The sequence below is a fragment of the Strix uralensis genome, chromosome 2, assembly GCF_047716275.1.
Source record: "Strix uralensis isolate ZFMK-TIS-50842 chromosome 2, bStrUra1, whole genome shotgun sequence".
Classification (NCBI taxonomy): domain Eukaryota; kingdom Metazoa; phylum Chordata; class Aves; order Strigiformes; family Strigidae; genus Strix; species Strix uralensis.
Window position 1 is genome coordinate 20,546,470 of NC_133973.1, and position 27,546 is coordinate 20,574,015.

Consider the following 27,546-nt stretch of genomic DNA (forward strand, 5'->3'; position numbering starts at 1 on the left):
CCGCGGCCATGAGCTGCTCGGACGTGGCCATGCAGCAGCCCGCCCCGGCGGCGTGCGGGGCACCCCGCTATCTGGCCGGTGCCGCGGCCGCGCCCGCGGCGGGCTGCCCGCAGGTGAGCCGCGGAGGGGAAGGGTTGCGCGGGGAACCGCGCAAGTTGTGGTGGTTGGGCTGACTGGGGGGTGGGGGGGCTTTTTGGGGAGGCCCCCCCTCGCCTTAGCGGGCTGCATAGCGCATCGCTGGCTGGCCGGGGCGGAGACCTCCGCCCCGGCCAGCCAGCGATGCGCTATGCAGCCCCCAGCCTGATTTGGAGATGCGGGGAGCTGGTGAGGGTGCCCCGGAGCAGCAGAGCCTGGTAAGACCTTTTTTTAAAAGACAAGTAATTTTTCCCCACATTCTTGTATTTGGGGGGTGGGTGTTGGCTCGCTCGGCTGGAGCGGGGCAGGGGGAGAGAGTTATTTCTTGCCTTCTTCCCCCCTTTCCTCTCCGCCGTCGCTCCTTACTTGACGAGTCTCACTGCTCGCCCGCTTTGCCGGCGCAGAGCTGCGCCTTTGCCGCCCGCCGGTGCGGTGCGGTGCGCTCCGCGGCCGCGCACACGGGCGGAACCTCCGCCCGCCGGCGGGAGGGGACCCGCGCTGCTCCCCGCGGACGGGGCGCGCCGCGCCGCTCACCCCGGCTCTCCTGGAGCATCGGCTCCGGCGAGTTTCCAGCAGAATTTGGTGATCAGATGTATTTTTTTTAAAAAAAAAAAAAAAGAAAAAAAAAGTGAATCAGGAAATTCTTATCAGGCTGACAGCATTTTTAGACTATGCAGTGCGTGGGTGAAGTGGGACTAATATTGACTTGGCCCTAATGTAGTCATCTGAGAATACATTTTTTGGTTGTTGCTGCATTCCATAAGGTTTTATCATTATTATCCATGAAGATTGTTTTCTCCGTACATGGGAAGTGACCCCTAATATCAACTTGCCTGGGAGACACGAATATGGGCTAAAACATTAAAATTCCTATTGCGTGTTATTGGTGTTTTTCTTTATTGGGGGAGAGAGCCCGTTTGCAGAAATGATACCCCAGCCAACTTTTCCAGGTTGCTCACGGTGTGCGAGTTCTGGAAAACTTGTGAGTTTTGTCTGTTGCAGCGTGCCTTCATTATTATTTCTTCTTTAATCTAGATCACAGCTTGCAGACCCTTCCATCTCTTCAGTAATTTTAGTTACAAACTTTGTATTTGAATATCTGGAGCTCCAGTTGTTAGCCTGCGTGGTTTGGAGGGAAAATGAATAAATAATCTCAAATAACTAAGAGACCTAGAAACTGTAGTTGAAACTTTGTGAACTTTTTGGCATTTAACTCTGTAGGTGATTGGCTGTATTTCTCTTCCAGATCTGGAGTGTAGAACACATAGTACACGAAAATCTATTAAACGATCGTTAGCAGCTGTGTCACGCTCAAGTGCAATTGCTTTTTATTTTTAAACAGAATCATGCAGTTTCTCCATCAGTTGAAAGCAGCACCATGTATGAAATGTCCCAGAGGCACCCTAATGAACGCCAAAGTTTCTTGAAATTTCATTTTAAATAAACCGAGTTCTTGTGGGTTATACTATTTAAGAAAAGTGGAGGTAGATATGCAAGGCAAGAAACGTAGATAGGTCTGTTGAGCCAACACAGCTCATGAGTCGTGGCCAGCACCATATATCCTGTTTCCACCAAAAAACATCTAAACCTCGCTATCCTCCATGCTATTGACAATTTGTTTTTGTTAATCCAGCTTGCGCCAGTTTTCCTGAAATATTTGGAGCTGGAGAGTCTTCACAAACTAGTCAAATGTCAGACTGAAAAACCAAGTTGTCGTTGCTGAACTAAGAATGTTGCACTCTCTAATTCTAACAGCTGCAAACTTTAGAGCAGTTTATGTATTTTCTCTGAATCCAGTGGTTTTTAAATAACAAAAAAGTAAACGTAGAATGAACTCCTCATGCATTGTAGTGCAAAGATTTATTGTTTGGGTAACATATGACATTTTGCAAGTCTCTGTTTCTTCAGAATTGTCCTGTCAGGGACATTTAATCAACTGGTAAAGAGCATAAGAAGGAAGGGTAAAGTATCTGTTGCCAGGTTTTTGTTTCTTCTTACACATGTGTTCAACATGTAAAACGCTCATGCACTCTTCATGAGGACGATGACCATTTTAAAGAATGTTCTTCTTTGCCGGAATTAAAACTGTGGTTTAAAAATAACAGTGAGGGAAGATGAATTAGTCGGATATCTTAAAAATAAAACTCTGCATTGGAGCTGATAAAGCAGAGCTCACCCTTAAAATATCTGAGCACTCCATCGAAGCATTTTTCAGTGTTGTTGTACTACTCTGGTGTCTTTCAGTATCCAGTAAATGGTTTGTTTTCTGAGAGAGAAAGCTCCTTGGTGCTGTGCTTGGCTTTCCTTTCCTTCTTAGTGTGAGGAGACGTAGGTGTGTTGTTCTAACTAAAGCTTGTGCATCTTCATAGGTATTTGTAATAAATCTGTCACAAACGTGTAGTTGGTTATATCAGCTTTTGGTATCAGTTTTGTATCCTTTAAAGAGAAAAGCAAGCTCCTTAGCTGTGGAGCTGCCATTGCAGATGTATAGGCTCAAGTTCTGGTCTGCAGTGTCTCTGTGAAGAGGTAACCTCATCACGTTTCTATAGGTCGCATGCTGCATACATGGATCAGGAGAAGCGTCTCCAGCAAGCGCCTGGCATTGTGTCACTGCTCTGCAGTGAAAGGGTTTGGAATGGTTGTCTTTTTTTTTTTCCCCCCTTTTTTTTTTTTTTTTTAAATAACAGATCTTGGATTGCTTTTAAATGATGGACTAGCATGCACCTGGGTTGTGCAGAAGTGACACATTATCTCTTTTTTTTTTTTTTTTCTTTTAGAGGATGGTTCATCATGTCTTTTTAAAATTACCCTACTCTAAAGTTATTCCCACATTTCTGTATCTGTAGTTTTCACTCCCTTAAAATCAGTGCAGAACTGATTTCTGCCTTGCACAGAAATGCAGAATTTCTGAAAGCTTAACTTTCACCAATCCTTAGCCAAGAAAGGACTTGCTGGCAAATTAATTTAGATGGGACTTTTCTGAAAAGCGCTTAATGGACTGAAGCCTGAATTCCTATTAAATGTTAATGAGAGCGGAGGCTTAGCACCTTAGATCTTTGAGGTTGCTGAAGTCCAGGGTGTTTGCTGGAGGGAACTAAGTGGAATATGGATATATACATGCTCATACAATGCCAGAAGGAACTGATGAAAATGGGGTGTGGCCCTAATTCTGCAGCTAAATCGGGGTTTCCATATTCCTTTGCCAAAAGACAGAGCGTGTGTGTGCCGGTGTTACAATATGAACTTGTTCCTGTGCATGGTAAGAAGCCATGCCTGCGGGAGGGTAAAACCCTGCAGAACAGCAAAATTAAAATGCTCTTCATCGTACACTTTCCTGAGGGGCTGTGCAGCTGTAGTAGTACATTTCGACTTTCTTATGGGTAGGGTGAGGAATGGGTGTAACAGAACTGCTCATTTATAGAGACTCTGGAAACACATAATTGGTGAAGAATCCTGTTGTGTTCTTGGTGCACACAAAACGCCGTGATGGCTTGCTATGCCCTGTCAGTCTAGGTACAGCAAGCTGCAGAGCTGAAGCTAAGGTAGGATTCACCCAGGCTCACTAACAGCTGAGCTTAAGACCTTTGAAATGGGAAGTTACAGTAAATGGTAGTTTTGGAATTTCTCCATGGTATGTAGATGTAGAGAGCTAAGCCAACACCATCCTTGCTAAATCAAGTCTTGCATAAAGAGTTGTGATGTGCTCAAGTCAGACTTTCTGCTGTTCTGTAGACAGACTTTTTCCAGATAAGGGCTTGTCTTCATTAGCAAATTAGGTCGCTAACTCAACTCTTCCTTCCAAACGAACAACATTGCAGACAAGGACAAGTCGCGTTTAACGTTGTGTCAGCTGGCTGTAGCTAAACCCTAATTCATGTACTGTAACTTAGTTTTTCAGTAAAGTTCTTTGTATCACATGCTCACAACTTTGAGGATGGGTTTTATACCGCTTTTACTCTGTGGCAGTCTGCAGTACCTTAACACAGCAGATAGCAGCAGAAGATGGCTTCATATTCATTTTTTGTAGTTCAGATGCTTTCTCAAGGCTTGTTCTGAAGCCTGATTTTTGCCCTACTACTGACTTGTCTGGAAGTTGAATCTTTAAAGGCACCTCTCAAAACCCTTTAACGGCACCTCTTGGAACCCTTTAAAGGCTACTCTCAGGTTTAGAGGATGCAAACCCTGGATTAAGTCTTGCCCTGTATGTGGGACTTTTGTTATTTTGTTTAATCCCATAAGACACTGCTGTTTTAAAAAATTTGGCTTGCTGTACTTTGTTGTTCTGATTAGGACCAAATTCTATTTGATCTTCCTCTATTTATGTAAAAATAGAGCTTCAAACTTTAATGGTACACCTCTGTTTAGATGTACAGCAAAAGATGTATAAATTCATTCTTTTTCTAGTGCTTCCCTCCATCAGCAGAGCATAGCAGGAGCTCCAGGCTCTACTGCTACAAATCCAGTGGTTCACCTGAAAGCAAGCACATGGCTTTGCTCTTGGCTTGTTCATTTGCAAGGGTAGAAGTTAGCCTTTCTTGTTTTCAGGGCATGCCGTAAATACTGCTTTCAGGCCCAGCATTTGATGCCCTGACTGCTTGAAATTGTCTTCTTCCTTGAATACTTTCTGTGTTATCAATAGGAGCCTGCTTGGCAGACAGCTCCGCAAATGGAGGACTGTCCGTGATTTGCCTCAAGTTTGTTGCTGAAATTCCTTCTCAGAAGCTTATGTCAAATGACAGCCTTTTTCTCAGGATAGGGTCATATAGTATTTCCTCAGCGTAGTTATTCTTTATTTTTGGTTCCTGTTCTTTCTCTCATAATGGAAAATCTGTAACAGGTGGCCACAGGCACACCAGACTTTCATGCTTGGGAGCATAAAGGACCATATGCTGTATGATGGTATGTATGGAGATAATAAGTTGAAGGAATAGGCAACCAGCTTATATGAAAAATAAGAGCTGGCCTGAATTTTCAAACTGGCTAAACTAAAACTTTCTCTGTCCTCAACTGTGCTTGGTTGTTTTTCTGTTTTGCTGCTTACTAGCTGGTTTCAGCTGGAAGCGAATTTTTTTCAATTTGTGAAGAGGAGTGTTCTGACATTTTTACCAGACACCCTGGGTGAGACCCGAGAAGCCTTCAAGTCAGTTGAACTTTTGCCATTGGCTTTAACGTGGCCAGAATTTCACTGCATGAGAACCATTTTGCTTGGTCCTGCATAGGGTATGTTAGAAAATAACAGGAATCTTCAAGATGTGGGTTCTGTGTGAGATTTTGGACCACATGCTTTCTTAGTCTAAAAGTGGTCAGTTTTCCTCCAGAAGACAGAATGATGCTTATCCAGCATAAACCTTCTCTTTAAAATTCCCGTATTAGCGGTGATTTGCTACTGACCTTTAGCTTCCTTTTGTTAGACAACCTGCAGTTAAGAGTTTAAATTCTCTTTGGAAGACTCTGTTTGTGAATAGATGAAATAACAAAAATAACGTTGGTTTAAGCTGAATTCAGTCCATGCTGTACAGCACTATTTACCCAGAGGTTGTGCCACTCATCCTTCAGCCACAAATTGGGGCCTATTTTCTAAGCTGGCATCAGGTGCTATAGACACTGAATTTCCCTATTTCCCAGTATGCTAAGCTGGCTTTTAATTCTGTGTTCTGAGTCTTGGCCAAGATGAGATTTTGTGTGTTTGTTTTGTTTTTCAGAGGCTGCTTAATGTCAGCCTCTAGTTTGTAAGGAAGAAAGAGGTGGATTTCATGAATATATTAAAGTGTTTGTGATCTGAATATAGGCAAGAAATAACATTGTGTTTGGTCAGAAAATACTCTTCGTAAAGATCTTACAGATGCTGTTGACTACTTAAATATATGCCAGAACTGATCATATGAAAAAAGTACAAGTGAAACTGGGCTAGCCCAGATTCGTTATCAGAAACTTAACCTGTTTTTTTTCTGTTTTGGTCTCCCCCACCCCATGATGGTGGGACAAATTCATTTAGCAGCTGATGATCTTGCATACTTTTCCACTCACACAAGTGCAGTCAGAAATGCTGTGAGAAGATTCTGTTAAGGTCAGAACAAGTAATATGGAATTTTTATGCAGAAAGGATATTTTAAGGGAGTTCAGGGGAGAAAAACATTATTAAAGGATGTATACAATGGAAAGGATGTGTATACGTTGCATACAAGGAAACTTGTTGAGTCACTTTATCTCACTGTAGTCTCTTATTTAAAGAGTTCTGTAATTACGGACTGATAATTTATTCCTGAAATACAGATTAATTAGATCTGTGTCTGATCACAGGCTTGATACTGTTTTGAAAAATCTTTTAATTTAGAACTCTCATCTTTTGCAAAAAAACTCACCACAAAACACAACTTTTCACTGTAAATAACTTCAGTCCTTACACAAGCAAGACCTTGTACTTATCCATCAGTTCTACCATCTTTTTTACTTTTTTTTTTTAAATAAAAAAAAGGTCAGATTTGGTGTTTTCAAAAGCAGCAAGTGCTCAGAATATCTTGTAATGACTGCCCATGAACTGGAAGGGAAGGGAGGAGAGTTGAAATGGAAAATGAATTAGATTCTTAGACTGTGGAAGGGGGAACATTCCTGCACAGAGAAGCGACTCTGGAGATAAGTTTTAATTTCCTGAGCTCCAGTCTCTATATAGGAACATTGAAAGACTTCCTTCCTGATAACCAAGTCAAGCCAGGGGCTGGATTAGACGATGTGTTTCTGTATATAATTGCGTGCTTGTATATATATTTGCATACTTGCAGTATAAATGCAAATAGTATACCTATAATGATAGAAGTCAACTTTTAAAGTGTGTTGCACATATTCAAGGTCTGGCATATACACTGCCTGAGATGTTGTATTAGATCAGAATCTATTTAGACTGCTATAAAGGATCTGTTTCATACTTTGTCTCTACTAAAAAAACCAAAACCCAAGCAAAAACCAAAATAAAACACCCTCCCCAACCACTTGTCTTGCATTTTTAACAGGATCTGGGTTATGGTGCACCTTTAAGAATGATCCAGTCACTGAGGTAGATGTGTTACAGATTTCTAATGCATATGTCTCCTGTATATGCAATATTGTTATAACCATTTCTGCCTTACTAAGGTCTCATCGCTTTGTGATTACTTAGGCAAAACCATGAAGTTCACTATGAGTGACATCTTAGTAAGAATTTCAGGAACAAATATTAGGAGACTTTTTGTTTGTTTGTTTACAGAAGGCACAAAGCATACACCAAAAAAGTATAGGTTGCCCCAAGTTCTGCATTTGCAAAAATATGTTTCAAAGCCTAAGATTATGTTTCATTTTAGCAATTTTAGTTTCTAGTAAAACTGTTTTAATTTACTGTTTCCATCTTTTGTTCTTTTTTTTTTTTTTTTTTTTTTAAAGTGAATCCCACAGTTTTTCTTTATCTGTCTAAATATGTAATACTCTTCTAAGCAGAGCCATGGTATAACTTGTTTTGTGAAGCACAGATTTACTTGAATTCCAGACTATTGTCTGGATATCCCAAACTGTAAAAGAAAGTTACTTACATCCCTCATTGCAGTTCGTGCAACAGCATCAGAGTTAAAGGTATTACTGAGCTGTTTTATGTTCTGTACTGTAATGGTAGATGCATCGTTTTAATTCCACTTGTCAATAGCTCTTTCTTACAGGTGTGGGTTTTTTTTTTCATAACCATTCATAATTAAGACATAGCAACAGAGTATCTGTTTTGTATTACAATGAGAGAAATTGTATCAGCTTATACGATTTTAGGAAGCACTGAATGTAAATATATTGATGGTATACAAGATTGGAAAATGACTTTCAATTGTTTCTAAATCAGACAAGTGTATTGTACAAATGCAGCTTTATAGACTGTGTAGTTGTTTAACTTTTTCTATAGAACAACTTTGGAAAAAGGGAAAATAGCTGTAAACTTAAAGAGATTCTGATGGCGCTAAAGTGTTGCCAAGCAAACCATAAAAGATAAGTCAAACTGTAATTCTATAGAAAAGCTATGAAATACTTCTACATATGTGCTGTAGTTGTTTTTGGGTTCCTGAAGCTGCTTTTGTGTAAAGTCAGCTGTGGAAATGGCTGGCTAGCTAAAAGCTATGATTCCTGCAGCTTGACTGTTGTGGGGAGATTTTTTTCTGTGAAAACAGTTGTAAAGTGGAACATCTGAAAAATATGTTCCATGCAAAATGGATCTTCACACACATTTATTTTGACATTTAGGTTTGATTTGAGAGAGAGAGAGAAGATTCTGAAATAGCCATTCACAGATGGCTTGTGCGGGTTTTATTTTTTTATATGCTTCTCAGTGTTTTTGGTTTGGGATGGATATTTTTGCATGTGTTTGCAGACTTGTCAATCCCCCTTTTCCCCCAGATCACATGTTTAATTTTTTATGACTTGAATTTTTGTCCTTTTTACCAGAAGCTGGTGTTTAAAAAGTAAAAAGAAAAAAAGGAAAAAAAAAAAAACACAAACCAAACCACCCCAACCCCAAAACAACAAAACACCCCAAACCAACCAAACAAAAAAACCCTCAACCCCTCCTCAAACCCCAATCACCACCCTAAAGTATAGCTTCTTATGATAAAAATTTTCTTGGCAGTGAGTGAGAATTTATGTATTTTGTGGACTTAATACAGTGGAAAATTTTTTGGGGAGCACCAAATTCTCCCATTTTTATGCCTTCAGCAACAAGTAGATGTGGGGAGTCCAGAAGGCCACATACTCTCAGCTGGGGGAGCGCAGCCAGCAAAACTGGGTGCATGCTTAGCTAAATGGGTGAAATGCAGACATCATGTATCTGGCCACCCCTCCGCAGGGCTGGATTCGACCTTTGTAGCCTTTACTGATGGGAATATCCTTTCCAGGTGGGAGTCAGGAGTGAATTGTTTGAGCCTGTCTGTTTTCTTTTGAAGGTGTTGGGTGAAAGCTGTTGCCAATGAATTGTGGTTGTGAAATGTGCATGAGAAGCAGGTTCATCTGTGTGTGAGGAATAAAAACTCTTAAGTGGCACTGGTAATCTCTTCTTTGTGAAATATCGGTGTGAAATATCCTGGTATTCCAACTGTAATGTTATGAAATGAATATTCAATATATTCGGTTATTTTTCTTTAAGGAAACCAGATGTTGAGCTTGCACTGAATGCCGTTAGTGATACATCTCTCATTTGTTTTGTTTTTAATCCCAGAAGAAGTTATCTGTGTACAACAAGATGCAGGAGTCTCTGGAAGTGACCCTTCCCAGCAAGCAAGAGGAGGATGAGAAAGACCAGCCCACCGAGATGGAGTACCTTAACTCTCGCTGCGTCCTCTTCACTTACTTCCAGGGAGACATTGGTTCAGTAGTGGATGAACACTTCTCAAGAGCTTTGAGCCAAGCCAGTAGCTTCAATCCAGAAACTGCCCTTACCAAGAGCAAGGCAGGGCTAAGTCCTCTGTGGAGAGGTAAGAGGAGCAGTAACTTGCTGTCTGTGGTGTGGCTTACTCGATCTGTGTTGTGGTAACGCATATTGCATTGCAGCTGAAATTTTGCTCCTCTGTGGAGGTGGAAAAATCCGCCTCAAATTTGAAAGAACTGAGGAGCTTTTTGGGCTTGAGTGATCTGAAGTGTTAAAGGGGGAAAGAGGCACCAAAGGCGTGGAAGAAGCAGGCACCTCTCTTCCTTGCCATAGCCCACGGCTCCACCAAGGCCTGGAAGGAACAAGGCAGAGCTCATGTGGCTTTATGAACGTCTGCTGCACGGTTGGAGCCTTATTTTTTAAGCTCCAAGTGTGAAACTTGGCCTCTGAGGCATGAGCAAATCTGTTTGGGATGCTGGCCTTGGACACGAGGAGACTGAACCTTCTCGGGTGACTTTGCCAGGCAATTAAGATTCGTCTATGTCTGCTTTCCAGGTAGGGAGAGGCCAGCACGGGCTGGAACAGGCTCGGGTGCAAGCCCTGGCCCACGTGGCTGCAGCTGTGTGTTGTGGGGCATTGCAGCCTGCCCATAGGTGGAGCTCACAGAAGAGATACGGCCATCGTAACTGGCTTACCACGTGTAAAATGGGGATGATGTTACTCTGCTTCTGAGCAGGGAGTAGAAACATGGTAGGTACTGTGAGGCATTTGCATACTGCCGTAACATTTCTGTCATGCTGTGCATATAAGCATGATCAGTTTAACAAAGAGCAAATCTTGCCAGGTGTATTAGGTGGACTTTACAGATAAAGTTTCAAAATTGGTGACTGGAGAAAGCGCTATTTCCATTTTGTTGAATGTGCAGTCTGGGTAGTCTTTCAGATCCACAACTGCATTATTTCTGATCGTGCCCTTACGTGGGCTGGCAAAAGACACAAACTAAATATGGTGAGCAATGGCCTTGCATCGTATTGAGTGACAGAGATACCGTGAGGATCCTTGTAGGTGTGGTGGTGTTCATAATCAGTGATGTTGAGGTAAGAGTGTATTGATGAAAGTCACAGATAATAAAGAGAGATGGAATTTTTGGAAACCACTGTAAAGAGAAAAATAGCACAGAAGGACTTGCTTTCCAGAAAGATGATGACAAATCCGAGGAAGTTTAAGCAAAGGTCAGCACAAGTGGCTAGGGAGCTAGAGGAATTTATGGCTTGAGCCGGGACCATTAATGTTAATGGGAAATTTTCCGTTGACTCGACTAAGAGCAGGATTGAACCTATGCTTACTAAAAAGGAGACTGGAGCATTTATAAATGGCCCAGACAGGCTGTAAATGTTTTAGAGATGGGATAAAGGCAGTCCCCAGAGACCCCATGCCTACAGCAAGCCCTCTTCACTGAGCTTGGAGACATACCATGGGTGAGGTTGTGTGTCTTCTCTTTGGCCTCAGACACCCTGCTGTTTTTCCCTGGCTCCCACCTCCCCAGAGGGCAGGGAACAGGGTGGCCTGGCGTTAGGGTTCTTCAGCCATGCAGCCTCCTGACCCCGTGTACCTCATGCCATCGGTGGGGAACAGAGGTCTGCATGTCCTGAAAGCCTTCCGGGAATAAAGTAAGGGGATATGCTCTCTGCCGTTGCTGCACCTGCTGAAGCAGTCTGAAAATCCCCGGGGAGACTGCTGGGCAGGGCTGCTTGGTTCTGCACTGTGGACACTAAGAAAGCTGAAGGTATTTGCTTCTCTGGAGAAGAGAAGCTGACAAGAGTTTTATCAGGCCCAAATGAGTGTCTGAAAGATGCCTGCTTGAAAAAAAGTGGGGAAAGAACAATGCTAACGCCTTGGTCTTCTGGTTCATGTACAGGTGTCAGAGATGCTCTGTTACAACAAATGGATGTGAATTTGTATCCCATTACCTAAAGAAATTAAAATATCATTAGCCTGAAGATCTTTTATCAATAACCTTCATGGGTAGACAGAATTTTTGTTGATAAATTACTCAAAGACAAATTAAAACAAAAAAGCTTTTGCGTTTTGGAAGGTACAGATTTAAATGGAAAGTGTGGGTATGAACTGGCTACTGAGCTCACTGTGTTATTTCTCCTTTACACGAAAGGAGGGATTAGTAACATTTTCTGCTTTTTTTTTTTTTTTTCATTTTGTTATGGAGTTTTTTAGTGTCTTGATGGAAGAGCAAACTGTAATTTCATGATTAAGGTGATACTGTGGGTTCTTTTGTTTCAAGGAGGCTTTTGTTTATGTATAGAAAATAGAACCTGTTGTCTTGAAAAGAGCAAGTTTTTGTCTTTTGTATGTGGTAAATTCTGATCAGTTTAGGCTAAAACTAACTTCAAAACACATTTGATAAAATACAGCTCCCTACAACAGGCTCTGGTAACATGGACTTTGAATATTCAATTGAGGGTGTAGCTACCTGAAATCTTTTGCAGGGGCTAATGAAAGTAATGATACCTTGAAACTAATGTTACCTTAATGGTATTTTTATCAACATATTTTTCTTAGCTGTAAGTATTGGGTTTCTTTTCTTTCTTGTTTTTTGTTTGTTTGTTTTGGGTTTTTTTCCATCCTGCCTTGGCTGAGAAGTAATGTTGTACTACAGAAAATTCCATACATTGTCTTCTTTACAGCATGTGCGCTTTGGCATTTTTTCAGTGCATGTTGGCCAGCCACCATGAACATTTGCATTAGTCACCACTTCGTGGTATCTGAGTTGTTGCCATCTCCCTGCCTCCCTGTACTTAGAATAGGAAACTGTGGTAACTGTAGTATCTTTCTTGGCAGTCAGGTTTTGTTAAATGCCTCTTTCCCCCCTCCTGAAAAGCCCGTGGAAGCTACTCAGATTATTTTTTTTTCTTTCTCAAGGACAGTGCTGAAATGGCTGTTTCTCCATGGCCATGTCCCATAAAGGCCAGGTACCTGACATGACGGTATCTGTAAAGATAATGGGTTGTGCTTGTTGTTTTAAAGGTGGGAAGGAAACGAGACCCTTCAAACACTGTGGAAATGTGTGGTGGTTGGGGGTTGTGGTTCAACACGGTGATGGTTCTTGATGGGGTTGCTGCACACTTAATAGCACTTAGTAGTATCCTCTGTGGTCACTCAGGGTAGATGAAGTTTTCTTTCATGGTCATATAACCTGGATGAACCCTGTACCTCCAGTGATATGACTTGACCTTGACCGGTGAGGTTGGCCTCTGCAGTTACACTCAGTGGTGTCTCGGTAGGCGCTGGTCCATAACAGTTTCTGACGGGAGTAATGGCTTTGTGAAATGTGCACAGGTTTCAAAAATGGAGATGACCAAACGTGTTTTCTGTGGCCTAGACCTTCTGCATGATTGGTAAAGCCAAGCTGGTATGCAATCTGGGATGAATTCGTATTGGCATAATCCAGTGGTTTAAAGTACTCTCTCCTGATATTAAAGTTGTCCTGCAGATACTTTGTGGTTTTCTGTGCCTTTCTGAAGTGAGATGGTTTGGATTTAGGGCTTTTCCATGCAGATAACAGCCAGATAGTTTCCAAAAACTCTTGATTATAGAGGTTAATTTTCCAGTATAATGGCAATGCATTGTCAAGCTGTGCTTCTCTGGTAAGCAGTGAGGAAAACAACAGACTGGACAAGAAGCAGCTTGATTTTGCTTGGGTGGTTTTTTTTTGTTGGCCCTGCTGCCAGCACTGTAAACGGTGTGCACTCTCCATCTCAGCCTAATCCCTTGTAACAAGGAACAATTTACAAACAAGGAACAATACCAATTTTGGAGGGGTGCTGAGGCTTCTGTAATATGCTTGAAGCTCTCTCCAGTCTTCTAGCATGAATTACAATAGAAATACATTGCTTAAAAAAAAAAAAAAAAAAAGGCAACCTTTTGAAGAAAGTCATGTTGGAGTAGTTTGCTAGATAAGCTTGCAGCCTCTGAAGCTGTTTGGCACAAAGAGAAGTTCTCTACATTTGTCCATAGTGCGTTTGCAAAGTTTGTTTCCAATACTGGAAGTTAATCAGGCTCAATAAACTGCCTAAATCAAAGCCAATTGATGTGTGGAAAAGTTTCTGTGATTTTAATGGATTTTAAAACAGATACATGAGTGTCCTAGTGATGCAGTCAGAAAACACTTTTATACAGTTTTTGTTTCCAAAATATTTTTGTGTAAGCAAAGTTCAGAGGCAGGAGCGTTTGAAGAATCTGTTCATTCTCAATGGTGTCTTCACCCAAGCCTCATTCCAGTTGCTTATTAAACAAAGCAAAACAAAAGGTCATTTAAAAAAAATAATATAAATATTTTTGTAAATGTTATATGAGGAACAGAGGATTCTTCGCCTCATCAAATATTAAACTTCCCTGGCTTTATTTCTCCATAGGCTATTTTTATGACTGTTCTTTCATCAGAGGTGAAGTCCTGTATTTTTATGTTTCCATCGTTGACCAAAAAAAAACCCCTATTTGAGCTGAGACATATTGCATGAAGCAGTACTTTCAAACATGAGCTGGCAAGAGGATTGTGAGAATGGAGATGCCAATACTTTCCTACACATCAAAAACACTAACCGCTCCTTCAAAAGAGGAATTTTTAGAATGTGATTTCATAATGTAGAGGTATTGGAATCCATTTAAATACAAGTTGAGCCCTAGCTGTAAGAAGTACTGAGTCTTTTATTTCTGACAAAACGTTCTTGTGGAAGATCTTATCAATATGTATAAATACCTGATGGGAGGGAATGAAGACGGGGAGCCAGGCTCTCCTCAGCAATGCTTGCCAACAGGACAAGAGGCAATAGGCATGAACTGGAAAACAGAATATTCCATCTGAACACAAGAAAACAGTGGAACAGGTTTCCCAGAGAGGTTGTGGAGTTTGTATCTCAGCCAAAATTTGGCTGGACACGGTACTGGACACCTGTTCCAGGTGACCCCGCTTGAGCAGGGGGGTTGGACTAGATGATCTCAAGAGGTCCCCTCCTATCTCAACTGTCCTGTGATTCTGTAATTGCTGAGGAAGCTTGAGTTCAGTGTTAACGAATTTCAGAGAGCAGAAAATCGTTGTGGGATTTTTGTTATTAAATTTGTTGTTCAGCTTCAGTCATACTTCATTTCTCTCCTCTCCACCAGAAAGCTCAACAATTTCAAGCCAAAGGAGCAGTTTCCCAACTTCATTTTGGACCAGCTCTTATCAGCCTCCCCCTCCACCATGCCTAAGTGGAGTACACCCTGATTTCCCTGTTACTGCACCAGGCACCTTCCCAACACCAGATCCCAGCAGCTGGCCAGGACACGGCCTTCATCAGACTGCCCCGCCTCCTCCCCCTGCTGCATCTGAATCCTGGCATTATCCTTTAGCATCTCAGGTGAGCCCTTCGTATGCACACATGCATGACGTGTACATGCATCGCCATCACCCTCACCCACACATGCACCATCACCATCCCAGCTCGCACCGCGACCCTCGGTACGGGTCCCTGCTGATGCCATCAGTCCGCGCAGCCAGGATTCCTGCTCCCCAGTGTGACGTGACAAAGACAGATCCTGCTGCTGTCACCAGCGCTACCTCAGCATGGGCTGGAGCCTTTCATGGAACAGTGGACATTGTGCCAAGTTTTGGGTTTGACACAGGTAAGGTTGTTCAATTGTGTCTGTGACTTGTTTTAGCAGGAAGGGTTTGAGCAAAAAGTGGGCTCCTTGCAGCTGAAGCAAGGCTTGTTCTCAGAGCCTTCTCCAAATATATTTCCAGGTGGGAATCCCTCCTGAAATTGCTGTCAGGGCAGATGAGCTGTGAAACATCCAGCTCTCACTGCCTTTTGCTGAGAGACCTTTGTCTGCCTTAGTCCCATTCAAGCCAAATGAGTTGTGACGTGATATGTTTTTTTTGGTTTAAACCTTGTGGGAAATCGTTAATTAAACCTCCATGTGGAAGCTTCCAGCTTGTTCAGCTAGTTCATGTGTGCATTCACCAAAATATAGCTCCAATGAGGACTGAACTAATAACTTGTCAGTACATGAGGATTGCATCTTACTCATCTAAATTGGAACAGATCAGCATTTCCTTCCTGTGTAGAATCCAGGTGTCACATAGAGAGTAGAGATGCTAGTTGAGCTGTGCTCACCATCGAACTAAACTTCTTTCTGTAGGGTCTAGGCAGAGGTCTGTGAATTAGATTCATTCTACTGCAGCATCCTAGCCATGAACTACATCTGCATCTGCGAGCTTTGACTGGCAGGCTCTCATCTCAGCATTAGGAGCAGTTTAGCAGCCCTCGCTGTTCATAGTTGCTTGTGATCAGGTGATGGGTGACTAAGGTTCCAGCGCATCCACCCTGGAGCTCACATGCACTATTGAGGTCTCCTTTTTCTGCTTGGTATTTGTCTCACCAGCAGCAACCCTTGCAGATCAGTACTTTTTAAACGTGTTTTGTTATTTATTAAGGAAATACTATGTTTGTATCTCTATTCCCTTTTCCTTAAAGTATCTGTTTGTCTCTTTTTTTGATAGCTGTAGCTAACTGATTCAGTGTGTGAGAAGCACTTCCTTGCTTTGATTAGTGTGCAGGGGAACAAAGAATTGGAGGAGGAAAAAAATGCTGTTTCTTAAATATGGAATACTATGAACCCAAAACCCAATTATAACTGAGCTAACCTAATACAAATCTCTCTCTCTTCCTTTAATAGCAACTGGGAACCAATAATCTCTTCTAAATGCCATGCCACTTGCTGCCTCAAGAAATTAAGAAAAAGCATAATAGGATTCTTAACACTGGACAATTTTATATCTATTAATAACATTTCGAGCCATGCCAACGATACAAGAGGAATTACATTTTATGCTTGTAATGATCAGACAAGACTGAGATCTCAAGTTTTGCCCTTCTGATAAATTCCACAATGGGAGTGAGCTGCCTTCTCTGAAGCTTGAGAAAATTGTCACTGTCACTGTTAGAGGGGATGAGGCCCCTGGTCTGATGGTCGCCCCAACAGTCCAGCTCCAGAGCTCTGGTATTTGACTTACCTTTTGAGGGTGGAGCCCGGAGAAGCCACCACCTGGCTTAGGTATAAGTCCAGCCTAGACTGTGAGTTGTTTTAGTGCTGCGCAAGTTGGTTTGCTTACTGCTACTTCGTTGGCAGTAATGCGTCTAATAAACCAGGTGCTTTTTTCTCTTTTCTGTAAGAGCAGAGTATGTCAAAAAGGACTGTGGGTCCTAGCACTGCCTTACAGGACTAATATAGCCTTTACTTGGTGCTGCCTGTTCCTTGTGAAAATCCCTATGGAGGGGTACAGTTTGATGCTAATTTTGTCAGGATCCTGATTTGGCAGTGCTTAACAGTGGCTTGCATGGCTTGTAGTTGTCTACTCAGCGTGGGAAGCAGTGGAAAAGGCCTGAACTGTTAATTTCTGGCCTGTGCCTGATGTGTGGGTTTTAGTCCATGAGTTCTTGTGGGGGAAAGAAAGAGGGGAAATGTGTGACTGGTTTTCAGGAACAGAGGATCTCAGCAGACCAATGTCTCACTTGTCTGAGACTATTCAAAATGGCCATGAACTGAAACACAGCAGCAAAACCTTATCAGGCAGCCCCAGTTTGGCATGTAAGGCTTTGGAAGCAAGGGAGCAAGCAACGAAACACAGCAGGTAGTGGCAGCCTGTGACATTACAATTATTTGCTCTCTTCCCCTACACACTCATCTCTCCTGTGCAAGCAGAGGCTTGCTGTGAAGGGCAGGAGGGCTCTGAGCTCCCTTTTCAGCCTTGCCTGCAGCTTGTATATTTGAGACAAATGCTTTGGTGACAGGCAATCGAGGCGTGATCATAGTGAAAAGAGGGAGCATGATTGCCCCGGTGTTTTGCGTGCTTGTCAAATGGTGTCCTCCTAGGGAACGACACCGTGTGCTGCTGGGGAGAGGAGCGGGCTGCTGAAGCACCACACTGAGTCTCATCCAGCACAGGCGCTCTGTGTCCACTCCAGGGGAGGATTATACTGGATAAGTCTCTGCACTGCACAGAATTTCATTACATTTAACTCTAATGTGAGACAGCAATCTCAACAGAGATGCTAAAAACTGAAGGGGCTGGAAGAGTGTACTGTCTTTCTGCGGTGTAGAAGTGTTTCTCCAGAGTAGGATAAGGTTGTAGTGGCAAAAAAACTTCAGATCTGGAAGTCTTTGCTCATATGTCCGTGGAGAATAAAAGACATCAACCTGTGGAGCTGTCAATATATCAGATTCCATGAGCTTCAGGTGATTTACTTAAAAAAGCTCATTTGGTATATACCTAGATATTGCTTTTCAGAGCCTTTCAGATACAAAAATTATTCCCTCCCCTCCCCTCTTACTGTGGGTCACATTTCTTGTGCTACTGTCACATGCGATTATAGAAACATTTGCAAAATTCCTCACGCTGAATTATATGGAATGGTAATGTTGAGATTGGGGCAGGCTGGCTGTAATCTTACCCTCTTCCAGCTACATTGTTGCATCTCTGCCCTCCTAAGACAAATACTCGATCTCATGAATGGATGATGCTGCATCACTTCAAAGGTTAAGAGGGGATTCCCCTTGCATGAACGGTATGGTTTAGGAATTTATGTTTCAGAACAGATTGTGTGGGACATCGGCGTATCACTGTTCATAGAGCTAACAAAGTATTGATCTGTCTTGCACATCTGTTTGAACTTACATGGTCCTGTTTTAGAGGATGAAGAGGGATTTAGCTACCTGATTCCCATTAAATGTGGCTTAATCCTCACGTTGTGTACTCCAAATTAACCCTTTTAGAAGCTTCTTTATTGGTACAAGTGGGATTAAAGAAAATGCTAGTCTGCATCAAAACCTGTTAAAACCTGTTAAGTTTGTGGCTACTGGTATGAAGTGTCTTTCCAAAGCTGTAGTGCCCAAGCTATAGTGCTCCATACAAAAGTATGTTTTATATCAAACATTGATATAAGCACAGCACGTCTGTGCTTTAGGCCACAACTCCCTGCCATGCCGATGTCAAGCAAAGCCAGGTCAGCCTTTACCAGCACTGGCTGCGGTTCACTGGATACGCACAGAGAGCATTGCTGCAGCTGTAATCCCATGGTGTCAGGGCTAAATCCTCATGTTTACGTTAAGGGTGCACAAGCCGAGTTGAGCACTTAAGACCAGCAGGGTGGGGAGGGAAATGACTGTCTTGCAGTGGAGCTGATGGCTACGGACATCAGTGTTTTCCTCAGGAGCAGGGTGGGAGGCTGCCCTGCACGCCGGGCACTTCAGGTGGTCACTCGGATCCAGTTGCGCTGGCAGATGCCAGATCTGCAGGCAGCCCACGGGGAGGAAAGCAGTGCAACTTGCCCTGCTACTGCAGAGCCTAGGAGGATATCCTGTCCTGCTGTTGGACAGATGTGCTGGAGGAGGCTTCCCGTAGCCCCAGCACACTAAAAGCAGCATGGGGTTTTAGGGCTGTAAGGGCTGTAAGTCTATCTTAAAATTTGAGGTGTTCATCCTTTATCATCCAAAGTTATGCACATTAAGGTGCGTAACTTTAAATTTAGGTGAATTAATCGACATCCTCTAGTCCTGGCTAACTATGGAAAGTCCTCTTTTGGAAATGCCTGTACACGTCAGCGTGTCATGCTGGATATGGAATTTGAGTGGTCAGTCTGCTGCCTTCTGTAGAGTTGTCTCTGTTCACACACACCCCGCGAGTTTGGCACAACTCATTAAGTTTGTTTAGATGTTCCCACAGAACCTGCATTCTGCTTGTGTGGCAATGAGCTATAATGCTGGTATCCCAGAGACAGGGAGTTGTGGTGGTGTGGCAATACTGACTCATGCAACACAAGAGAGGATGTCCTTGCTGAGAGGAAAATGTTCTTGCAGCAGGCTGCAAGTGAAAGCGCTCAGTTACTAGCAGGGTTGCACTTGCATGACTTATTAGGACTGCAGATAGCCTTGCCATGAAGGAGATGGGAATATAATGAGGAAAAGGCATGGAAAGTGTTCCACATTCAGTTCTGTAACTAAGGCAACTTTGGTTTTTTGTATTGTTTTCTCTGGCTGTTTAGACTTAATAGCTATACCTTAAACCTCCTTGTTACAGTTATTTCTGTTGTTACAAAGGCACCTAACTAGGAAGGTGTCTGTTCAGCTGGTTATTCCCCTTCTACCAGTTGCCACTATCAGGTGGACATTCTCTTAAACAGGTGTGTGTGTGTCATTTTTTTTTAAGCTCCTAGGAGCCACATAACCTGTTTCTCTTCTCATAGGCTTCCGTTGCCTTTAGTGCTCCACTGGTGAACTTAAATGACTTCCTTACACTCTGAAAGGTTTCTGCTGTCTGACTCCTGGTTTGTTTTTTTTTTTTTTTCTTTTTTCTTGGTCATCTTTGTTTAGAAAAATTGTAAACAGCAGGGGAAAAATAACACAAAATTGTCATCACTAACTGAGGTGCTTTGAAGGAAACTAACAGCAGTTTATGATGACTCTGCCTGTGAATGACACTGCCAGGAAAACGAGTAATTTTTAAGCAACAAGGAGACATCATTGAGTAAAGAGCCTCTGGACATGTTTTTAGGGATGCTTCAGTTGAGGGATATCCCAGGTTTTTCAATCTAAAGAATAAGTGCAAGCGCATGTGAAATGGAGCAGAAAGCCACTGAACAGGGTTTGGTATGCTATACCTGTCCTCTGCTTTCCCTGTCTGTTCACTGTTGGACACACAAATGTTTGGACACTACTTAGGAATCCTCACATGGATAGAGCCATACGCTGTCATCTTTTATGTGGCTGTTAGTTGTTCTGTAGCTCAACTCTGAAACGATGTTGATCATCATTAAATGTTTAACTGTTTGTACTCTTAAAATTTTAATAAAAAATTAAATCTGAACCCATCATGCCTATTAGGCTTTCCGAAGACATATGGCTCTTCCTTTGTGTTTCATTATGTGATCAGATACAGAAATGAGAGATCCAGGCTTAGCACATGGATCTATCAATTTTCACAGGTTAAAGATCAAATTAACATGGAGCTTCAATGGTCGCAACGTCATTGAAGTCTGGAGTTGCACCTACTTACATTAGTGGTGAAATTGGCCTTAAATTCTTAGTAGATCAGGTAGCTGATGCATTGGTAGCTACACTATGTAGCACGGCAATATGAGTCGTATATATATATAGTCTGTATAGCAATGATGAATTATAGAAGGAAGGGCACCTTCATTTCACAAAATGTGATTTACTTGGCTCAAATCATCAAGGGGTAGGTTTTGAATTGATGAATCCTAACTGCCTTACTACCTCTGAAAATCTGTGCCTGCAGATCTCTCCTTGTTACTTTCCCTATGAGTGAGCAAGAATGCATCTTCTTTGGGAAGTTTCATCTGCACATCCCCCTCTATTGTCTGGATTTTAGGTATACGCCCTGTTGGGTGTAAATCTAGCGAAGCTTGAATCCCTCTGGAGCAGAGAAATCCCAGATTATAACACAGGTTCCAAGTCTATAATGCTAAAGCCACAACATAGCACCACATTTATTAGATAGCCCTCACTTTTTATAAAGGAAAATGTTAGAGGAACTCATAACAAATGCAAGCTGAAAATCATTAATTTTTCCCATGTGGAAGCACTAGCCATTCTTGGCTAAAAATCTGACACTCTGTAGGTGAAATTATTTGGGGGTTTTACATGCTGCATGAACGTTTTCCCCTCTCTCCTCTGTAAGGTGAAATGCCACAGAAACTGTGAGATCCTAAAGCATCACAGACCTTTTCTAAAAGAGGTAGGGTCTTTGGCTGGCCCCTGCCAGGAAAAATTATTCTGTTGTGTAATGAATTATCTATGCAGACCTTGCTGGAGGATTTTATCATGCCATGCTCCAAATGAGGTCAAAACAAGGATTCTATCAGCATTCCTGAACTGCTTGAGCCAGTCTAAAACTTAAGTGTGGTTTAAGCTTATCCCACATAAACCAAAAACTTGGGAGCAATAGTAATGTTACTAACAAGTCCACTAGGCTGGTAAATTGTGGAGGTTTTTTTTTTTTTTTAAATCAAAAACTGTTTATCCTTACTTCAGTTTCTTGTGGAGGGAGAAGAAAAAGCTGTATCAGATTTTAATTTTTTTTTTTTTTTTCTTTTCTGAAATGTAGGTCTACAGCATCAGGACAAGAGCAAGGAAACTTCTTGGTTCTGAAGTTCAGAAAAATTAAGACCAGCTAGAGCTGGAGTCAGCGCAGCTGGGCGGGCGATGTAACAGTCGTTGACTCCTGCATGGGGCAAAGGACACACATGAAGATGAAGAGCCAACCATTCTGGTTTTGCTATTGAGCCTTTTGTTTGTAAGGCCATTTATGGGTCCCACAGTGTTGAAAAAAAACAAAAACCTAACTTTTCTTTCTTTCTTCATCTGAGCCTGCTGCAGCTGGGCAACCTAACTCCTTTCTGCTCCTTTAACAGTGTTTTGTTTTGTTCAGCTTGATATTTTTATGAACAGTCTCAATTGTCAGGAAAAAGACTCTCCCTTGACTACAGTGCGCCTTTCAGGAATACAGTATTTTGTAGCTCTTTGTGCATCTATTTTTGTAGAAATACAGAAAGTTTGGGTAAGGATTGATGGGCTATTTTAGGATGACATATTTTTTTAAAAAAAATTGTAAAATTGTTAAGTTCTGTTTAAAGAACTTGCTCTCAGAGAAGCACTGGCAAAAAAAAGTATAAAATGCTATTTTTAGATGTCTGTGATGTGTTTGTGCATTTTGGGTTTTTTTGTTTGTTACCTCAAATGTCTATCTTTCCTTTCTTTTTAAAGAGCTAAACCTTCCCTTGTTTCCACATTACTAGATTTTGATGTTTTTGTCCTTTTGTCCTAGCTTAAGCAAGTATAATTCTCACCTAAAGTTTCAGCCAAATATTTTCCTGTTGTTAGATTGTAGTAAGGGTGTTTTTATTTTCTTGCTTCTAAAGGTGGCTTTGTGCTGTGCTGATTGTCAGAAACTTGCAAACACCTTTAGCATGGAGCAAAACTTGGGGTTACAGGAACTGCATTTCCAACCCAACCATTCTTTCAAAATGGACCAAATACTCTTACAGATTTAAATCAGACATGAGTTTTGGCCTCATCTATGATCCACTGCAGCTGTTGAACACAGTCACCTATGGGTTATGTTTTAGGCCCTCATAGTGCTAATAAGCATCAGTATACTCTAACTCATGAGGCAGGACTTTCAGTTAAGCCATTTCAAGGGTGGTAACTTATAACATCAATATTCAGGAAAGAAATGTCAGTTTTATAAAAATGTGTGACTTGTGGAAACAAAATGTTTTCAACTGACCTGATCTGTCTACTGAGCACCTGAAGGAAAGAGCTGAAATTTTCAGCTCCTGTTGACTTCAAAATCTGTTTGTCTAACCTCAGTTTTGCTGTGGGCCTTATGAGACCCCAGCTGCAGCTCTTGAATTTTGTAAGAAGTTGCACGTGCTCAGCGTGCACAAATTCAGGCTTGGCTGTTGTCTGGGTTAGAATCTGAACTTGGAAATGACATGGCCATGTCTAGCCACAGTGCTCTGCAAACTGTTTGGGAAACCCCATTTCTGGCCTGGGCCTTGGGTCTGACTTGCATAATAAGGACTTCAGTTGAAGCCAAGATGAGCACAATCCAACTCTGAATAAGGGCTGCAAGATTACTCTTGGCAGCCCCAGTCCTGTGATGGGCTGGACCTGGGTCAGCGTCCATGCCCAGCCCTTGGCAACTCCAACGAGTGTCAGCATGTGCTTAGGTGGGACCAAGCACAGGACTGGGGCCTGGGTTGCCAGATCCTTGCTATTGCTTGGAGATGTTGCCTTTCTGCTCTGTGCACCCAGGATCCCTCTGTAATATTTCCTAAGGCTCTTAACAACCTATTATATTTGTTACCACTGTTTTCAGACATCCCTGTCTGAAAGACAAACAAGTTAAATGGAAACCAAAACATAAACACATGGCTGAGATAAGAAACAGTTTAATGTTAAGGCAACGAGCATTGTAAATGTAGGTTTGTCAGGTGGAGACCACATGGATCCGCATGTGGAAGGGGAGGGGGAGTGTTGGGATGTGCACGCCACTCCGAGGTTCAGGCCTCCTTCCCTGCGCTGCTGCTTCTCTCCAGGCTTTTTGAACTTGGTCCTATGAGGTGTTGAGTGTTCTGCCTTGCCATATGAGAGGGCTTGACATGCTGGCACTGGAGGCATTAGGGTTATGTCACAATTTGGCAAGATCCTTAAGTGTGTACCTTGCTGATTTGAAGTTTTAGACAGTGTAAAAGTGCTGAATGGACTGTGTTTAAATATTACTTTAAAATAGTAGGGTTGTAGTTTTTGTGCTGGGATGCTGAATTAAATGTGGTGGGGTTTTTCTCCTTGTCTTTATAGTCCATCAGCATTTCTTTCTCTCAATAAATTTCACTCTCATTACAGTTCTATATATTATTGCTGCTCTGGTGGAGCTAGCTCCTCAATTTGTCACTGAATTTGTAATGCAATGGGAAAACTGTATGGGAGGGAATGTAGTAATATCTGCCATGGTTCACTTTCTTATTGGGATGGTATAGTTCAGGAAATATCTCAAGAATAAGAGTTCTGATATAGGAATTCTGACAGTATTAGGAATACTGGGAGGGAAAAAAATCCAAGGTTTGGGGTTTTTTTTCTGTACTTGTCAAAGCTGGAAGGCAAAGAGGCTATGTATCCTCTTTGAACTTCAGGGCTGGAGAGTTTGGGTAGCAGGGGAAGCAAAAAAAAAGGCAACAAGACTGCAAGAGCAGTCAGTTCATTGCCTTCCTCTTTGCAAGTTCAGATAATGAGGGGCCTTCTGTTTCCTAGATGTGAAAGCAGAATGGGACAGGAAAAAGCAGGCCCACAGTTGCACTGGAATTCCTTTCTGGATTGTTTTATTGAGTTGATGGGTAGTGGGGATGAATATGTGGTGAAGCTATTGCCTCTTCCACCTCAAGAACTACTGGTATGTGCCCAGTTTTCACTGCTGAACCTGTGAGTGTGCTGAAGGAACTTCTGTTGCTCTGCAGGCTCTGGGAGACAAGTGCCAATAAAAACCTGCTATTGTCTATAGCCATTCATGCACGAGTCAACTTTGAAAGTCAAATAAATTCATTTTTTTTCCCTCACTCACTAACCATCCTCTGTACTAACAAGCAAGTTGAAAATAAAAGCACAAGTGCATAGCGGTAGCCCTACTTCTATGTTCTACGATTTGAAGGATGGGAAAGAAAAAATCCTTCCCTGTGACAAACTTTTAAGTTAAATTCTGCAGATTTACTTCTCTCTCTCTCTCTCTCTCACGCACACTTATACACACGCACAAATGTGCTTATGAGAAGCAGATGCTGTGATGGTTTTGTTCTTGAAAGAGGAGGGGAGCGCTTGCTCACAATGTTGCAGTTATGGAGAATTGATGGCAGTGAGAAAGAAACAGAAATATTAAGACTGCTCATGTTTCCACAGATAGGAAAAAACGGCCCTTAAAATCAGGTCACAGACAAGTTATGTGTCTTAATGCATTACTAAAGGAGTTGTTTCATTCTTTTTGTGTGTGATGAGTTCTGATGCTGTCCCAAGAAAGTGGATGATTCATTTTGCAAGGACTTATAAAACATGATGTACTCTGTCACTATTTCTGGGAGAACACAGGGAAATCATTGTTTTATTTCAAGAAAATCTGCATACTAAACTCCAGGATTTTATTTTATTTCTATTAATATTGAGAAATCTGCTGACAATTTTTGTGTCTTCATTTGAAGACTGGGAGAGTTCAAGCTGTCCACCAGTTTTTGAAAAGCAGATACCAGTTTTTTTCAACTGGGCATTTCCATTCCAACAAGATGATGGAATAGTGCAGCTACTGACCACCTGGCAGATTTGATTTCTGGAGAGCTGAATAAGCTATGCTTGGCAACAGTAAAATATACTTTGTTCTGATTCCTTTCCTCACCAGTTACCAGTTTATCTGATGCCTCTTTCATAGCGTGAAGATCTTCAGTGAATGGCAGTTTTCTCTCAGTTGTCTGCTTCTGCCTCAAACCATGCTTTCAAGGATGAATCTCTCATCACAGCTTTCAGAGAGAGCAGAGGTTGCGGGAGGGCAGTGTCACATTTCCTACGTGCACTTAGCATCAACTTGCCTGTACCCAGCCTTTCTGCTTCCAGACTATTGTGTATGTCTTTCTCTCCTCCCACAATTCTTTCTATGTATGTATATATTTATATACATATATATACACACACATGTAGCTATACCTGGTTCCCTCCATTCCACCCTCATGCTTCAAATGCATGTCCTTTGGAAATGAAGTGAATGACATCACTAAAGTTCATCTGAGACTGAGAAAATGTAGGCATTTTATTGCATTCTCTGTAACCTCAGGAGTGGGTGTCTCCATACTTGTAAAAAACCAGAACCAAACAACAACAAAAACCCAACCAAAACCACCCTTTTCAAAACCCCTGATTTGTTGTATCTGTAAAGATGACCATGGAGTCAGCAGAGTTGAGTAAAGAGGTGCAATATATTGCCTTTCAGCAGACAAGCATATCTTCTTGAATATGATTAATTAATTTCAGGTACAAGCTTTTTCTCCATATCAATGGACCAGCAACATATATTTCTTACAAACAATTTAGAAATAGATATATTTTTTAAATTGACTTCTTGGCTTTAATATGTCAGCCTTTGAGCTTTTAAAGGGTATTTGGATGATAAATATTGTTTGTGTGTGTATTTTTAAAAGAAGTTGGTGCATGTTGTTTGGAACTGAAATCTCATGTAAAGCAGGAAAGTATTTAAAAATAAATACTGCTTTTACATGTTAGCCCTATGGGCACAATCTGACAGTTGTGATGCAGGAAGATGTCCCTTTAAAGAGTAAGGGACTCTTGCCTGAGGAAGGTCAAAATCCAGTCCCGGTGACAGGAGAGATGGGAGCAATCTTCTTGCAAAGGCTGAGCTAGTAGAGCTGTGAGCAGAGATGACCCTCTCCAGCATTGTATGTAGATGGTTGGGCAGCCACTGCTCAACATATTAAAATTAGGCTGTGTTGAGAGGTTTATAGTTGCCCCATCTTGTGGGCTGAGCTGGTTGCCAAGGGGAATTAGAGGTGTCCCTGGAAACCTGTGTTTTAGCTGCCCTTGGTCTGCACAGTGCCCATGACCTGCTCGCTGTTCTTGCTTTGCAGTCTTGCTCATGGTGGGACCTGTGAAAGCTGGGCTGGAGTTCCCTGTGATATGCAGGATGTTTTTAGCTCCCAATAAAGATAGTTTAGGTATGGGGGTAGTTAAAACACCACAGCTATGTCATGTACCTGCTCAAAGGCTCAAGCCTTCAAGATGGATCAGCTGTGCATCACTGATGGCCATTTGCATACAGGAGCCCGAATACTGCTTCCTCCCCTTGGTGTCTTTGGAAATCTTCAACGGCATGGAGATCATTGGGACCAGCCTTGAATGCCTAAATGGCAATCCAGTGTTGGCTAGCACAGTGTGGTGGCCTGGGGTCTGGTCCAACATTGGTGGACATCAATTGGAATCAGCATTGATTCCGGTGAGCTTGGGCTCAGGTAACTAGTACCTATAGACAACCGATATTTATAGCAGTTGAGGTTTACAGTAACCTAGTAAAGTATCTGCAGAACTATGCTGCACTTTCCCTGCTAGCTGTTTGTAGCTGTTGTTTAAAACCATCAGTCAAATCAGGGTCCCTCTCCTCCCCCGACCTGTTTTCTAACCCTGCTTCCCTCAAAACTCTATTGAACATTTTTGCTCCTCTCATCAAAACTGATGGGGGGGCTTTGTATAAAGAAAAGTGTCACTGTTTTAATTACTGAATAAATAATTTAATGTGAATTTTATTGTTACATTTTTTATGTAGCATTTTTTTGTTTGGTCTGTATTTCTCAACAATTAGCTAATGCTTTCTTTTTATTCTTATGCAACTGAAGAACTCATAAATCTGTTTGTAAATTACAGCA

At 42.0% G+C, this 27,546-nt stretch overlaps 1 protein-coding gene across 2 annotated transcripts; it reads left to right on the forward strand.

The window, feature by feature from the left end:
* VGLL3 (vestigial like family member 3) lies at positions 1-27,546 on the forward strand. Of its 2 annotated transcripts, none has more exons than XM_074857837.1 (4): positions 1-113; positions 9,353-9,608; positions 14,681-15,181; positions 21,681-27,546. In XM_074857837.1, the coding sequence occupies exons 1-4, from the start codon at positions 9-11 to the stop codon at positions 21,722-21,724; spliced, it is 906 nt and encodes a 301-aa protein (XP_074713938.1). In that variant the 5' UTR covers positions 1-8; the 3' UTR covers positions 21,725-27,546. The 2 variants fall into 2 exon arrangements, with proteins under 2 accessions (XP_074713938.1, XP_074713948.1); XM_074857847.1 differs by lacking the exon at positions 21,681-27,546 and adding an exon at positions 16,235-16,438.

Bases quoted from the DNA above. Each gene is read 5' to 3' on its own strand.
- VGLL3 (XM_074857837.1), top strand. From the start codon at position 9: ATGAGCTGCTCGGACGTGGCCATGCAGCAGCCCGCCCCGGCGGCGTGC. The intron at 9,609-14,680 runs GTAAGAGGAGCA...CCTCTCCACCAG, and splicing joins GCTAAGTCCTCTGTGGAGAG to AAAGCTCAACAATTTCAAGC. The intron at 15,182-21,680 runs GTAAGGTTGTTC...TCTGAAATGTAG, and splicing joins AAGTTTTGGGTTTGACACAG to GTCTACAGCATCAGGACAAG.